Genomic DNA, 15,258 nt, shown 5'->3' with positions numbered 1-15,258 from the left:
ATGCCCTGTTGCCCTCAATGTACAATTAGTGGAAAAGCAAGTGGCCCAAGGCAAAATATTGCACTTCTCGGCCCTTATCATTATGTTACATGTGAGAAAGAATTGCTACCCTGCCCTACCCACTTGAATGCTACCCTACCACAAGCAGGTAGTGTTATCTTTCCACACATATCATATGTTAAACTTAGCTACAATAGGAAAGGTATAATAACAAGATAAACATGGCATACCTTTTTCCACTTTGAACTCCTATAAATATGGCATCAGTCTCATCTCTTAGACAGAACCTATAAGTGAGTAAGAGCTGGGATTTCTTGAAATAGTGAGGAAATCAATGGATCACATTGAGAAAGAGAGTGCTGAAGAGTTGTTCCATGCTCAAGCTCATATATGGAACCATATATTTGCCTTCATAAACTCTATGTCACTTAGATGTGCAGTTGAGCTAGGCATACCAGACATTGTCCACAACCATCACCAACCCATCACCCTCTCTGAACTAGTCATGAAGCTTGCCATCCCAAAGACCAAGACTGCTTTTCTGTTCCGCCTCATGCGCTTATTGGTGCACTCTGGCTTCTTCTATCAGCAAGAAGAAGGATATGTGCTCACACCCTCTTCTAGGCTCCTCCTTAAGGATAATGGCAAGAGTGTATCACCCTTCTTGCAAGCAATGCTTGATCCGATCCTAGTGACACCTTGGCATTTCCTTAGTGCATGGTTCCGAGGGGATGGTCTCAATCCATTTGAGACTGCACATGGGAGGACCCTCTGGGACTATGCAGGAGAAGACAATGAGCTCAACAAGTTCTTCAATGAGGCAATGGCCAGCGATGCTCGATTGGTGATAAGTGTGGTTGTTACAGAGTGCAAGGTTGTGTTTGAAGGATTAAGGTCATTGATTGATGTAGGGGGTGGCACTGGAACTATGGCAAAGACCATTGCAGAAACCTTCCCAAGCTTGAAATGTACAGTGTTTGACCTACCACATGTGATTGCTACTTTGAAAGGGAATGAGAACCTAACATATATTGCAGGTGACATGTTTGAGTCCATCCCTCCTGCAGATGCAGTTCTTCTCAAGGCAAGTGAATTCTTTTTATTTATTTATTTATTTTTGTTTTTCTTTTAAAAATTCTATGTTAATAGGGTTTTCTTTCCCATCACTATGGCAAGTATAAGGCTTCACTATGTGCTCCATGACCATAAATGGGTTAGTCCATGTGATAAAGGACTAGATAAGAATATCATTGGTACTATTTCAGCTTAAAATGAGTAGAGGATTGAGCTAAAATTACAAATGATGCCATTTTGTATATTAAATTCATCTTCATATGATAGCATTTTGATAATTTTACTAAAACTTTGGCTATTAAGATGTATGTGGGGTCATCTATCACATGGACTAACCCACGTACTGTTAAGTGGCAAATAGTGAAGCATTATACTTCATTAGGAATAGTGACACCTTGAAAAGCCCATAAACTAACTTTATATGAACTTAATATGATAGTGGATTTTGCATGACTGGACCGACGAGCAATGTATAAAGATATTGAAGGGATGCAAAGAGGCGATCTCTAACGGGGACCGGAAAGGAAACCTGAGGAAGGTGATCATCATAGACATGGTGGTGGAAGATAGGAAGGAAGAGCACAAGTCAACAGAAACGCAGCTCTTCTTTGATATGTTAATGATGACTGTGCTCATTGGAAAAGAAAGGACCAAGAAAGAATGGGAGAAGCTTTTCTTGGAGTCTGGATTTACTCACTATAAGATCACTCCTCTCTTGGGTTTGAGATCTCTCATTGAAGTTTACCCTTAATGGCTACATGAATTGGTGGTTATAAGGTTCATCAGTAAACCATTTTAGATATTGTCATGTAAGTGATCTCTATGATCAGTTTTTATTGACGCTCCACTTCAATAATGGACTAGCCGTTCCAGCTTTTGTTTTTGGATTTGGTGGGAAGTACTGTTTGCTGGAGTATTTCCTTTTTGGTGGCATGGACCCGGTTTAGTGCTGTTAGTTGTTTGTACTTCCATTTAATTAATGTGTGCTTAAATACCAACTACCACCAAAAATAGCAATAGCATTTCTTTTCTTTTTTTTTTTTTTTGGCCATCCACGACAAAGAAGATCATCCTTTTGGCATGGAAAAGATATTTTGGCGGTTGTAGATTTTTTTTTTTGGTAAACAGCAACTGTAGATATTTTAAGTATTATATAAGGTGAAATGATGGCCCATTGTCATGAAACCTAAGAAAATCACCTCTATTTATATTTATGTGCATCCACTCATTGCCCTCATGTTGGCGAAGGGGTTGCACGACAAGGAAACATTCTTCTTTCAATTATATAATTATAATTAGGGTGGATTATAGAAGTCTGAGCAAATAAACTACAAGAAACATGTTAAACGATTATGCCTAATCCTCTTAGCTTTTTATCATTGCTTTATAATGCATTATTGTTGAGTGTTTTTGAATGGAGGAGAAGGCGTCCAAACCTGTACTTCATGTGAAGAAGTATTAGGGTTCAAATCAGCATTCACATGACTAATTGAAGGGGACCACTGAGATTGGAGGAATTCCTGGTGAGCCCTTTGCGCAGCTTTAATTACATTGATAGGAGTCTAGCTCTTGCTCTCAAAGATCAATTCATTTTGTGCTCGCCATAAATACCATGCAATGAAAACACATACGCCTGCAAAGATGGAAGAATCAATTATTATCCCATGTGGGATACGATGAGGAAATCCCCTTAAATCTAAAGCTCCCTCTTGTCTCATCCCATTTTAAATTGCCAACAATTCACCATAAGAAACTAAGACTGCGTTTGGTAGTCATTCGAAAAAACGTTTCTGGTATTTTTTTATTTTACGGGAATAAGAAAACAGAATCTTTCGTATGGTGTCTATGGTTTGTTTTGCATTTTTTATTTTATTTATCCAGATAAAAAAAAAAAATGCCAAAAACGAGAAATGTTGGAACATGGTTAACATTTGAGTTTCATTCCAAAATCAAAATTTAATACAAAAACAGAATGACTACCAATCGTAGCCTAAGTAGTGAAGCAACTTATTTATTCTAGAGAAGGAAAAGTTCAATAATTCGGTGGCTGTGCCAACCAAAATCAATAGGGTCTGGTATTTAGAGACTCAAAATTTCATAATTTACCATTATTAGCCATTTGAATGGATGTCATGGAGTGAGCCGAATGCTCCATGGGAGTTTTTCATAAAATCAATTTACTTCCTTCATACAAAATTCCTCCAAGCTAAATGTGGACAACTACCTTCATGGGCGTGGAGTAGTATAATTGCTGATGGGACTGCCTACACTTTTCAAAGGGTCTTGTTTTGAGAGTGGAAACATAAGAATGCATTCAAATTTGCAAAGATAGATGGTTGTTAGGCCTCTCTAGATTTAGGATCCAATATCCTAGATTAGATGGGTTGTCCCATAACTCATGTCCTTGAATTGTTTGATCACGCTGACAAAGTTTGAGATTGAGATTTATTAGTAGCCTATTTTCATCCTACAGATCAAAAGGGAATTAGTGATATCCCTATTTACTGTGATCATCAACAAAAATTTCAGGAAGGAAACTTTAACCATTATTAGGCATCATCATGACTTCATCTACTCTGGTTTGGAAGCAAATTTGGAGGTTTCGATGATGTTAATGGGAGAGGCATGATTCAGGCAATTAAGACAATTTAGATCACATTATTATTGAATCAGATAATTATAAGAAACAACAACAATCATAATCTTATCTCAGCTAAATGGGGTTGGCTACATGAATATTATCTCACTGGTGATCCTACGTCTCCTCCAAGTTCAATAGCCTCTATTCCTCATGAAATTATCTACAAAGCATCATATTTGGAGCCATGTAGTTTATCTATTATTTCAAGGGAAGGAAACCATTTAGTTGATTCCCTTGTCAAGATGGACTGATCCTTGACGTGTAGGACTGATTGGCCCATTACCGTTCCATGAATTCTTGATGTTGCGATTCTTCATGTTTGTAACTTGGCTTCTACATGTTCCCATCAATAACTAGCTTACATGATGGGTGTCCGCGTGAAACCTTTAATCTAGTAACGGCCATGGACAAAAGTGTGATAGCAATGGCCACCATTCCTCCATACAGACCACCACAATTCCAATCCCATTAATAGCAGTTGGAAACAGTTGAAAGCCAAGAAAATTGAATCAAGAAGTAGAAGTACAATTTCCTACAAACTTATGGAATTTTTTACTCAACAGGCTTGGGGATTGCTACCGAACATAAGTTTATTAATTTTTGTCTTAAAAATGAAACCATGCAATTCAAAGACAGCTGCAGAAATTGGCTGAATCGTCCCAATTTTAATTGGGTGGTTCACAAGATCAGATTCCGATTCCTCAGACCATGATGTATACAAAGGTATAATTAGCTTTAGCAAATCAATTGACAAAGAATTGCAGTATAAATAATTTAATCAAATTTTTAGGCGGTTATGATAGCTAATTGACAACCCCAAAGGGTAGCCGAGTTGACAGAAACCTTCGTCTTAGTAAGCATGTGGTTCTTAGTTTGGCACCTCTTACCTTCTTAGGACAACTCACACGGTGTGTTTAGTAATCTTCACTGTTTTTAGTAAAAATTAAATGGTTCTCATTCAACCTCAATATGACATGATTCATATGATTGTAAGGTTAATATTGACCCGTAGTACTAGTCACACATTGTTAGGAAAAAAATAAAAATGATAATCCACAATGCACTGAGGACCTTAAAGAAATTGCTCCTTTCTGAAAAGCCCTCTTTTTATTTATAAATTATATACCCTTCCCTTACCCTTATAGAATGTTAAACTATTTGTAATGCCTCTTCGTGTCCCTTAATTTTTCATACTAAAAGTCTAAAACGTGATACACATGCAGCCATTAGTTATATAATAGATTTAGTATTAGGTAGGTTCTTGTCGACTCATGCAACTCATCGCAGGATGAAACATACCGCAATAGCCATGAATGGGAATCCATGATATTAATTAATTGTCATCAAGTATAGAATCATATACTTTTACTTACATTATGAGGAATAGAAATAGTTTGGCTGGCAACCTTGTAGGAGAGATTGGTCATTGACATGTAGGATTGTTTGGCCTATTTTTACCATCCATGTCTTTTTGACGCTTGCAATTTGGGTTCCATATGTATTACACTTTTTTACAAGTAAAGCTTTGTTTACCAAAGAAAAAGAAAAAAAAATCAACCATGAGCATATGGTGCCGTGCCACCTCATTTCCCTCTAATGTAAAATCAGTGGAACAGTAAGTGGCCAAGGAAAAAATCGCATTTCTAGGTTCTGGTCATTATATAATATGGGAAAGGTTGAGTATGCTGCCAGTATAACTAGACCTATGTCTGTCTCTTTCTCTTCCTCCCCTTGAAAAGTTTCATATGCCCCTCCCATCCCAGCTCTTCCATTAGTTGAGCCGCTGGCTCCAGAAAAACCGATGGCATACCTAACCATGATTTAAAATAAGCCTACCCTTTTCCACTTTGAACTCCTATATATTTATGACAACAGTTTCATCTCTCGAAAGAATACAGAAGTGAGTAAGAGCTGGGATTTCTTGAAGCAGTGAGGAAATCAATGGATCGCATTGAGAAAGAGAGTCAGAGGAGTTGTTCCATGATCAAGCTCATATATGTAACCATATGAATTGGCCTTCATAAACTCTATGTCACTTAAATGTGCAATTGAGATAGGCATACCAAACATTGTCTACAACCATCACCAACCCATCACCATCCCTGAACTAGTCATGAAGCTTGCCATCCTAAAGACCAAGATTGCTTGTCTGTTCCGCCTCATGCGGTTATTGGTGCACTCTGGCTTCTTCGATCAGCAAGAAGAGGGATATGGGCTCACACCCTTTTCTAGGCTCCTCCTTAAGTATAATGGCAAGAGTGTATACCCTTGCAAGCAATGCTTGATCCGATCTTGATGACACCTTGGCATTTCCTTAGTGCATGGTTCCGGGGGGATAGCCTTAATCCATTTGAGACCGTGCATGGGAAGACCCTCTGGGGCTATGCAAGAGAAGACAATGAGCTCAACAAATTCTTCAACGAAGCAATGGCAAGTGACGCTCGATTGGTGATAAGTGTGGTTTTTACAGAGTGCAAGGTTGTGTTTGAAGGATCAAGGTCATTGATTGATATAGGAGGTGGCACTGGAACTGTGGCAAAGACCATTGCAGAAACCTTCCCAAGCTTGAAATGTATAGTGTTTGACCTACCTCACGTGGTTGCTAATTTGTAAGGGAATGAGAACCTAACATATATTGCAGGTGACATGTTTGAGTCCATCCCTCCTACGGATGTAGTTTTGCTCAAGGCAAGTGAATTCCTTTTGCTTTTATTTATGTATTTATTTATTTATTTATTTTTGTTTTTCTTTTAAAAATTTTATGTTGATAGAGTTTCTTTCCCATCACTATTCCAAGTATATGCTTCACTATTTAGAACAACACAGACCGTGCTATTTCATAATTTCTATTTTATATTCAATATAATATATTCCTATTGAATTCAATAAAAAAAATTAAAGCATACTAATTAATATATAATATATAGATAAGATACCTGATTTCCACATGACAATATACAGGTTAGTCCATGTGATAAAGGACTAGGTAAGCATATCGTTGGTACTATATTTTCAGCTTAAAATGAGTAGAGGAATGAGCTAAAATAAAGATGCCATTTTATATTTTATATTGATCTCCATTGGATGAAATTATGGTAATCTTACTAAAACTTTGAATCAAAGTTTGAACAACTTTTTTTTTTGCTTAATTTGGCCATTGAGATGTATGTGGGGTCATTCATCATATGGACTAACCCATGTACTATTAAGTGGCAAATAGGAAAGTATTGTACTTCATTAGGCATAGTGACACCTAAAAGGACCCACAAACTAATACTAACTTTATATGAACTTGATATGACAGTGGATTCTACATGATTGAAATGACAAGCAATGTATAAAGATATTGAAGGGATGAAAATAAGCAATCTCTAGCAGGGGACTGGGAAGGAAATTCGAGGAAGGTGATCATCATAGACATGGTGGTGGAGGATAGGAAGGTAAAGCACAAGTCAACAGAAACACAACTCTTCTTTGATATGTTAATGATGGCTTTGGTCATTGGAAAAGAAATGACCGAAAAAGAATGGGAGAAGCTTTTCTTGGAGTCTGGATTTACTCACTATAAGATCACTCCTCTCTTATGTTTGAGATCTCTCATTGAAGTTTACCCTTAGTGGCTACATGAATTGGTGGTTATAAGATTCATCAGTCAAACCAGATCTCTATGACAGTTTCTATTGGCTTGCTATGTCGTTCATGTTTCTAGATCTTTGAATGTTGTTCCCTATTCTGTTTTGAAATGGATAGTTAGTCACCCTCATCGGGGTTTTTGGAAGTCCTTATTTCTAGAGGATATTTTAAATCTTGTAATGCAACTTTGTTCAATAAATTCCCCCTTTCTGGGTCTTTGCACAAAAAAAAAAAAAAAAAAAAAAAAAAAATAAAATTGCACTTGCATTCCCTTCAATAATGGAGTATTTCCCATCTGTCTTAGGGGGGAGTTTTGTTGGCTGGAGTATTTCCCATTTGATGGCATGGACCTCATTTCGTTTTGTAAGTTGTTTGTTCTTCCGTTTAAATTTCCAACAACTCATTTTAAATCAACTTTGCCTCATCCCATTTTAAATTGCCAACAACTCACCATCAGAGACTAAGTAGGTAAGCAACTTGTTTTTTTGGGGGGAAGGAAATCAAAGGATCCAAAAATTCAGTAGATTTTTTGAAAGTGGTTGTGCCAACCAAAATTTAATAGGGTCTGGGATTCAGAGACCCAAAACTTCATAAATTAGTATTTTTGGCGAAGGTTGCATGCATATCAGTGAGTCACCTGAATACTCTGTGGGCATTTTTCATAAAATCAATTAAATTCCTTCATATTGATTTCCTCCAAGCTAAATGTGGACAACAACCTTTATGGGCGTGGGGTTGTATCATTGCTGGTCGGATTGCACGTCTTAAGGGTCTTATATGGAGAGCTAAAACATGGGAATGAATTCAAATTTCAGAAGATAGGTGGGCGCTACGCCTTTCCAGATTTAAGGTCCAATATCCTAGATTGGATGGTTGTCCCTTGACTCATGTCTTTGAATTGATTGATCATGCTAACAGAGTTTGGGATTGAGATTTGTTAGCAGCCCATTTTCATCCTTCATATCAAAAGGTTTGTAGCTTTTGAGCTGTTGTTTTTTCCGACGGTGTTAATGGGAGAGGTGTCAGTTGTTCGAGCAAGCCTGCTTTAGGTTATTTAAGACAAATTAGGTCACATTATTATTGAATCAGATAATAAGGATCTGGCTGCATATCTCACATGGTGATCTTGCGTCTCCGCTTTCAATAGCCTCTATTCTTTATGATATTATCTAGAAAGCATCATATTTGGAGTCATATAGTTTTGCTATTGTTCCAAGGGAAGGAAACTGTTTAGCTGATTCCCTTGCCAAGAAGGGCTGGTCCTTGACGTCTATGATTGGTTGGCCCATTTCTGTTACAGGGATTCTTGATGTTTGTAATTCAGAAGCCATAGCTTTTGCACATTCTCATCAATAAATTTCCTTTTACCAAGAAAAAACTTCCTAGCTTATATGGTGGGTGATCCCTGTTAAACCATTAAAACTAGTAACCATTGATAAAGTGCAGAGATGTAAATAGTTCAAATTCGACTTGGGTAGGACAATTCCGTTTATAAATACAACAACAACAATAACAACATCATCCAAAACCTTATCCCCACTTAATGGGGTTGACTACATGGAGATTCCAGGTAAGGACGAGCACAAGGATCCATGCAAAAATATTGACGGGTTATGGCTAATTATAAAAGTGTCAGTTGTCAACCTAACACAAAGCAGCCACATGCTTATAATGATAGATTATAATAAATGACCGACTGTCTACCTTGATGTACCATATAGATTGGTCAAGCCAAAGCGTCCTACATGCATTACTTCCACCACTAAGGAATCATGTTGGGACTTTTATGTGGGCTTAACTAATACCGATTGATCCATTAGGCCCAAGCAATTATAGACCCACTATGATTAGAAAACTCCTATCCCAATCAATTGTGGGAATGAATGATGCAAGAATATTTTTAAATGGGCCAACAACCCAGTCTAATAAGCCCACAATCCCAAGCCAAAGGATAAAACGTGCCATATATGGATGAAAGGATATAGAAGTCTATTTTCCAGCACAAAAAGGTGCCTCATTTGCTATTTTCTAGAAGAAGTTATAGCCATTTTGGTAAAGTATGTCTAGGCTGACTGCAGACACTTAGAATTCTAGAATTCATCTTTTTACTCCAACTTCCATTCAAATTCGGTTCTAGAACTTCTTGGGCACTTCAACCATTATATTTCTACACTCTTCAAGATGTGAAAAATGCCTCTCAAGATTCTTCCTGTTGGATAGTTGTTTGTCTTTCCCATCTTTATTTTTTTCAATTAGTCTTAGTTTTGTTCTTGGAAATTGCCTATGCTTGGTAGGTTGTTCCAAGCTCATCGATATAAAGCCTACACCAGTGAATGAAATGCATACTTGGAGTTTATTCATAATTTGAGCATTTGGCCTTTGAGAAGAAGTAGTTCTTCTTGAGTTCTCTTATCCCTCAGATGGATTTTCTTTGGGCGGCGAGATTCTTTTTTTTTTTTCTCTTTTGAAGTGCTCACTTGTGTTACCTCCTAATCCTCTATAATTTTTTGGCGTCAATGAATTCAAGTTTTAGGGATTCTATTATAAATAGAAGTTAATGGTCCCTGCAACCGTCACTTTTACCTTCATGATTTTGGAAGCATGGACTCCCCCCACAGGAGTAGTGCATATGTGAGAGAATTCCAAGGGTGAAAGACTGTAGAAGATCTTAGTAGATGGAACTCCACTGAGTAGTTCTTCATTGTCATCTTCGTGGGAGTAATCTTCAATCACATGGGACAAAGGTTCATGATCAATACTCATGGGATTCTAAACTTACACACAAGTATTCCTCTACTCCCATTGATTATCATAGATGGGACAAATCTAATGTTTGTGTATTCTTAAGATCCCAAAAATCATTGATCTTGTTTTAGGAATTACACCCATGGTTAATTTCTTTTATGATTCTTGTATACTAAAAACTATGGGGTTGTTCATAAGATTCTATGGATTAAAATCTCAAACAAATCAATCACCCAACCTACTTTTATGAATCCATTTTTAATATCCCTATTATGACCATTTATCCGTTTGGAGATGAAAATTACTTTCGATTATGAATTCAATCACTAATTGGATAATCTAGTTGTTATCCAATTTGAATGATCACTAGGGAGAGAGAGAGAGAGAGAGGAGAGGAGAGGGAGAGAGAGAGAGAGAGAGAGAGAGTGAAAATGATGTAGTAGTGGTGGATTGAAGTTTTGATCTTTTCCCTCCATCTAATGGTTTATATAAGTTGAGCGAATCCGACGACTAAAATCCTGCTAGCATCTAAGATTCTAAAGTAACCTCCAAGCATACCTATCCCTCTATATATATTATGATAGAATTTATTTTGTTTTAATATGTATTTAATTAGTATTATATGTTATGTTAATATTTTGTAAAGAGCAGAGAATTTGTTGTGTTGAGAGTGAGAGAGAGAGTTTAAAGAGTTGAGTGTGTGTGTGTGAGAAGGGGCTGTGGAGCTCCGGCAGTAAGACAATGGAGCTTCGGTAATGCTTCCTGGTTTGATCGCAGGTGAAAGACGATGGAGCTTCAGTAATGCTTCCTTGTTTTTTTTTTGTTTGATGATCTTGTATTCCATCATCCTCTTCTTCTGTTACGCAAGTGAATCCTCAAAATCGGAATTTAGAAGTATAGAACACATGATTTCAAAAATTGAATCAGGAATCCAAGAAGATGGACTTATCCCCAAATCTGCGCTTCCTGAGTCCAATCAAGTTTTAGGTCTAATCCAATTAATTCCTTCCCAAGCAAGATTTAAAAGATTTCTAAATCCTTGCCCTCCACTGCCAAGAAGACAAGAAGTGGATCACTCTTTCCCTTGCTTGAGAGGTTGTGGCTGCCCACTACATCCATCGTTTGCAAGAACTCTAGCAAGATGGATGTAAAGACTGCCTTCCTTCATGGTGATTTGGAGGAAGAGATTTACATGAAGCAACCCAAAGGTTTCAAAGTTAAAGGAAAAGAGGATTATGTGTGCTGATTGAAGAAAAGTCTCTATGGCTTAAAACAGGCACCAAGACAATGGTATAAGAAGTTTGAATCAATTATGGGGGAGCAAGGCTATAAGAAAACTACTTCAGACCATTGTGTTTTTGTACAAAAATTCTCTGATGATGACTTTGTTATCCTTTTATTGTATGTAGATAACATGTTGATTGTTGGTAAGAATACTTTCAGGATTGACAAGTTAAAGAAGCAGTTGAGTAAGTCTTTTTATAATGAAAGACTTAGGGCAAGCAAAACAGATTCTTGGCATAAGAATCATCCGAGATAGAAATGCTAAGAAGTTATGGCTATCACAAGAGAAGTACATTGAAAAGGTGCTTCAAATATTCAAGATGGATAGAGCTAAAGTGGTTAGTTCTCCTTTTGCTACTCACTTTAGATTGAGCAACAAATAGAGTTCTTCTAGTGATGAAGAAAAGAAAGATATGGAAAGAGTTCCATATGCCTCCACAGTGGGAAGTTTGATGTATGCCATGGTTTGCACAAGGCCAGTTGTTACTCATACAGTGGCACAGTTAGTCGCTTTCTCTCAAATCCTGGGAGAGAGCATTGGAATGCAGTCAAGTGGATTATGAGGTATCTTCGTGGCACTTCCAACTTGATACTTTGTTTTGGAAATGAAAAACCATTGTTGGCTGGTTGTACAGATGCAGACATGGCTGGAGATATTGATTCCAGTAAGTCTACTTTAGGTTACTTGATCACTTTCTCAGGTGGTGCTATGACTTGGCAATCAAGACTACAGAAATGTGTTGCACTTTCTACTACCGAAGCAGAGTTCATTGCAGCCACAGAAGCTTGTAAAGAGTTGCTATGGATGAAGAAGTTTGCGCAAGAGCTAGGTTTCAAGCAAGATCGGTATGTGTTGTTTTGTGATAGTCAAAGTGCTATCTACCTTGGTAAGAATTCCACTTTTTATGCTAGATCGAAGCATATTGATGTGAGGTATCATTGGATAAGAGATGTTCTAAATTCCAAGTTGCTAGAAATTGAGAAAATTCATACAGATCATAATGGTTTTGATATGTTGACGAAAGCCTTACCGAGGGAGAAGCTTGATGTTTGTTGTTTGATCGCCGATATGGAGAATCCTTCCACATAGCCGGGAGGTAGAGATTTGTTGGGTTGGGTTTCCCTCCTTGTGGAGGATGGCCTAAGTATGCTCACCTTCTTTAGGTGAAGCCCATCTATGTTTCAGGCCCATAAGGAGGAAATTTTTTGTAACAAGAGTATTGATGAGGATTTACTCATTTAACCTTGTTCATATAATAGGGTTTAAGTGAAAGCAAGAGAGAGAGAGTGGTTATTGGCAAAACTTGGAGAATAAAAAAAAAGAAATGGAGCAGAAAAATTCTGGGTTAGAGAATAGTACACATTCATCTTCAAAGGCTCGATCGGATGGTCATCCTTGGTCTGATTGAGTTGATTTTTTGATAACAGCTTCATAACACACCGATCTTCATTCTGTATAGTGTAATTGTCATTTGGAGTTTCCTAACTCAGTTTTATAGCAACGTTTTCGTTGTCCCTGTTTTGGTGAGATCTCTTCAATTTCTTCCTCTTTCTTTTGAGATTTCATCTTGTTGATGATGTATGCCAAGGATATGTTATTCTTGATGTTTGGAATGATTGTATGCCTCTAATTTCAGTTAGAGAAGACTCTTGTGTATTCCCATTATTTGGAGATAGTGGATTTTAGTGGACTATGGTCCCGTGATTTTTACTCCTCTCATTAGGGAGGTTTTTCACGTTAAATTGTTGGTGTTGATATGTGTGTTTGTGTCTATGGTGGATTTGTTCACTGATTTATGCATTTAGTTGAGGCTTGAGCTTGATTATTGCACGCATTGTGTTTGATAAATTGCTCCATCAAACTCTACTTGATTGTTTCCTATTAGGTTCACCCAAGAGGGGAAGAATTTGTTCCGCGCTTTTGTTAACCGGATACATCTCTTGGTTAGTCCCTTTTTTTCCCCATCACTAAGTTTACTCTACATCAGACCTTTGTCTCTTTGTAGACATCACTCTGCATCCCCTGAGAAATCACTTTTAGCAGCTCTGAGGTAAGTTTCTTTCTCTCTCTCTCTCTCTCTATGGGTTAATTTAATACGAAGAACAAAGACTGGTACAAGTTCCCTATCTCAGTATTTATAATATTGCATAAACCTTGTTATAATAATGGTCCCTTCTCTCTCTCCCCTCATTACTCTTTTGCAAAGTCGCTTTAGGAAGCAGAATGCCAACATAACATCTCAAGTAGCCACCAAAAATGCTGCCAGTGCCCCTGCTGCATGCCGAGAGCGAAGATGCAATAAAGTACACCAGCCTGGAACTGATAAGTGCAGTTTTTTTTTTCTTTTTTCAGGTCCTTATCAGCCCTTTATGGCTTCTCATTCATCAATCTTTGTTGTTTGCAGTTAGCTTCTGCTCCATCAACTTGCCCTAATGATCTTGGAAGTAAATGCAGTGGCAGTGGCTCTGATGAATGGGAAGGGGAGTTCTTGCCCAGCATTACCATGATTAAGTATAAGGTAAGCAGTGTAGAAGCCCTTTCTTAAGAGGAAATTAAGATTAGGTTATGTTAAATTTCTTTGACATCGTGCAACAATTTGACTGCCCTTTCCTGTGTTTGAACACTGAATTTATTTTCTTTGCAATTTGTATTTATTTCTTTTATTTGTTAAGGTCCTTCTAGAAACAATCGTCTGGTATTTAAATGGTATGATGCTGAGGAAGATATTCTTGGAAATAAAATGAAGGTTGGTTTCAGTTTCTCTTTTATCCAAATTTACATAAATTTCAGTTTTCATTTGTTCCAAATTTTTTTTTTTTGATAGACTTTAATTTTATTCAAATTGAAATCTACGGATTTTTCATTGAAAATAATCTTATAATGATAGGATTGGTTGAGATTCAGTGTTGCCTTATGGCATACATTTAGTGGATCAGGAGCTAACTCGTTTGGTGCACCCACAAAGTTTTGGCTATTGGACGACGGTACTAAATCATTAGCAATGGCCAAAAGAAGTAATATGGAAACCCTTGGACCACCCATCTTTGTTATAATCTCTTAGGGTTGTACATATGTCTCATATGATTCATTTCCTTGATGATACGGTGAGAGCCAACTTTGAGCTTACAGAAAGCTTGGAGTTGAATTCTGGTGCTTCCATGATAAGGATATTGCACCATATGGTAAAACCATTGAGGTGAGTCAATGTCAGACATAACATTAACAGTTCTGTAGAAAGGCCTTGATTGAAGTATGACTTGTTTAATCGTTTTTCGATTGAATATATTGCATCTTTCAAAGTGCAAATACTGAGCTTCATTCTAAGATTGACGTTTTTGGGGTGGAGCTCAAATGTTCCCATTCTTACCAGTGAATTTGGAAATTGTGTATGTAAAAAAAATGGTTTCTTGTCTCTTCTATTCCCCTTGGTACCACTGAATGTCTATTTTTCTGTATTGGTTGTACTATATTAGTCTAATTAGTATATTAAAAAAAATCTCTTTCTTACTATCCTAGAATAGCATTTAACCATTGATTGTCTAAAAAAAATATTGTAATTGTCTATCATTATTTGAGATTTAAATTGCTAATTGCAATTTGCTACAGTGGATATCATATATGATTGAAAGATTGAAATACAGTTAGTTTGATATCGACGTTTTGTTCTCTCTCTCTCTCTCTCTCTCTGGCACACACACACACACACACAGCCACACGTGCACTTTTACTAGTATATATATATATATGTGTGTGTGTGTGTGTATACAGAAAAAGGAACCTTGCCAGTCTGGCATAGGAAACACCTAGATACAATGGTGTGTGAAAAGACCCAAGTGCCCCCTGCCACAACTGGATATTTTCACTCTACTTTGTCTCGGTG

At 37.2% G+C, this 15,258-nt stretch overlaps 1 protein-coding gene and 1 pseudogene across 1 annotated transcript; both read left to right on the top strand.

Moving 5' to 3' along the window:
* The first annotated feature begins 277 nt into the window (after positions 1–277).
* On the top strand, positions 278–2,085 carry LOC122066395 (trans-resveratrol di-O-methyltransferase-like). The gene is made up of 2 exons (XM_042630202.1): positions 278–1,084; positions 1,514–2,085. Exons 1-2 carry the CDS (start codon positions 335–337, stop codon positions 1,823–1,825), a joined length of 1,062 nt encoding a protein of 353 aa, XP_042486136.1. The 5' UTR covers positions 278–334; the 3' UTR covers positions 1,826–2,085.
* A 3,189-nt stretch (positions 2,086–5,274) lies between these two features.
* On the top strand, positions 5,275–7,863 carry LOC122066396 (annotated as a pseudogene).
* Positions 7,864–15,258: the final 7,395 nt, after the last annotated feature.

Source organism: Macadamia integrifolia, unplaced genomic scaffold (assembly GCF_013358625.1).
Source record: "Macadamia integrifolia cultivar HAES 741 unplaced genomic scaffold, SCU_Mint_v3 scaffold2372, whole genome shotgun sequence".
Lineage (NCBI taxonomy): Eukaryota > Viridiplantae > Streptophyta > Magnoliopsida > Proteales > Proteaceae > Macadamia > Macadamia integrifolia.
This window is presented reverse-complemented; position numbering and strand designations above follow the sequence as displayed.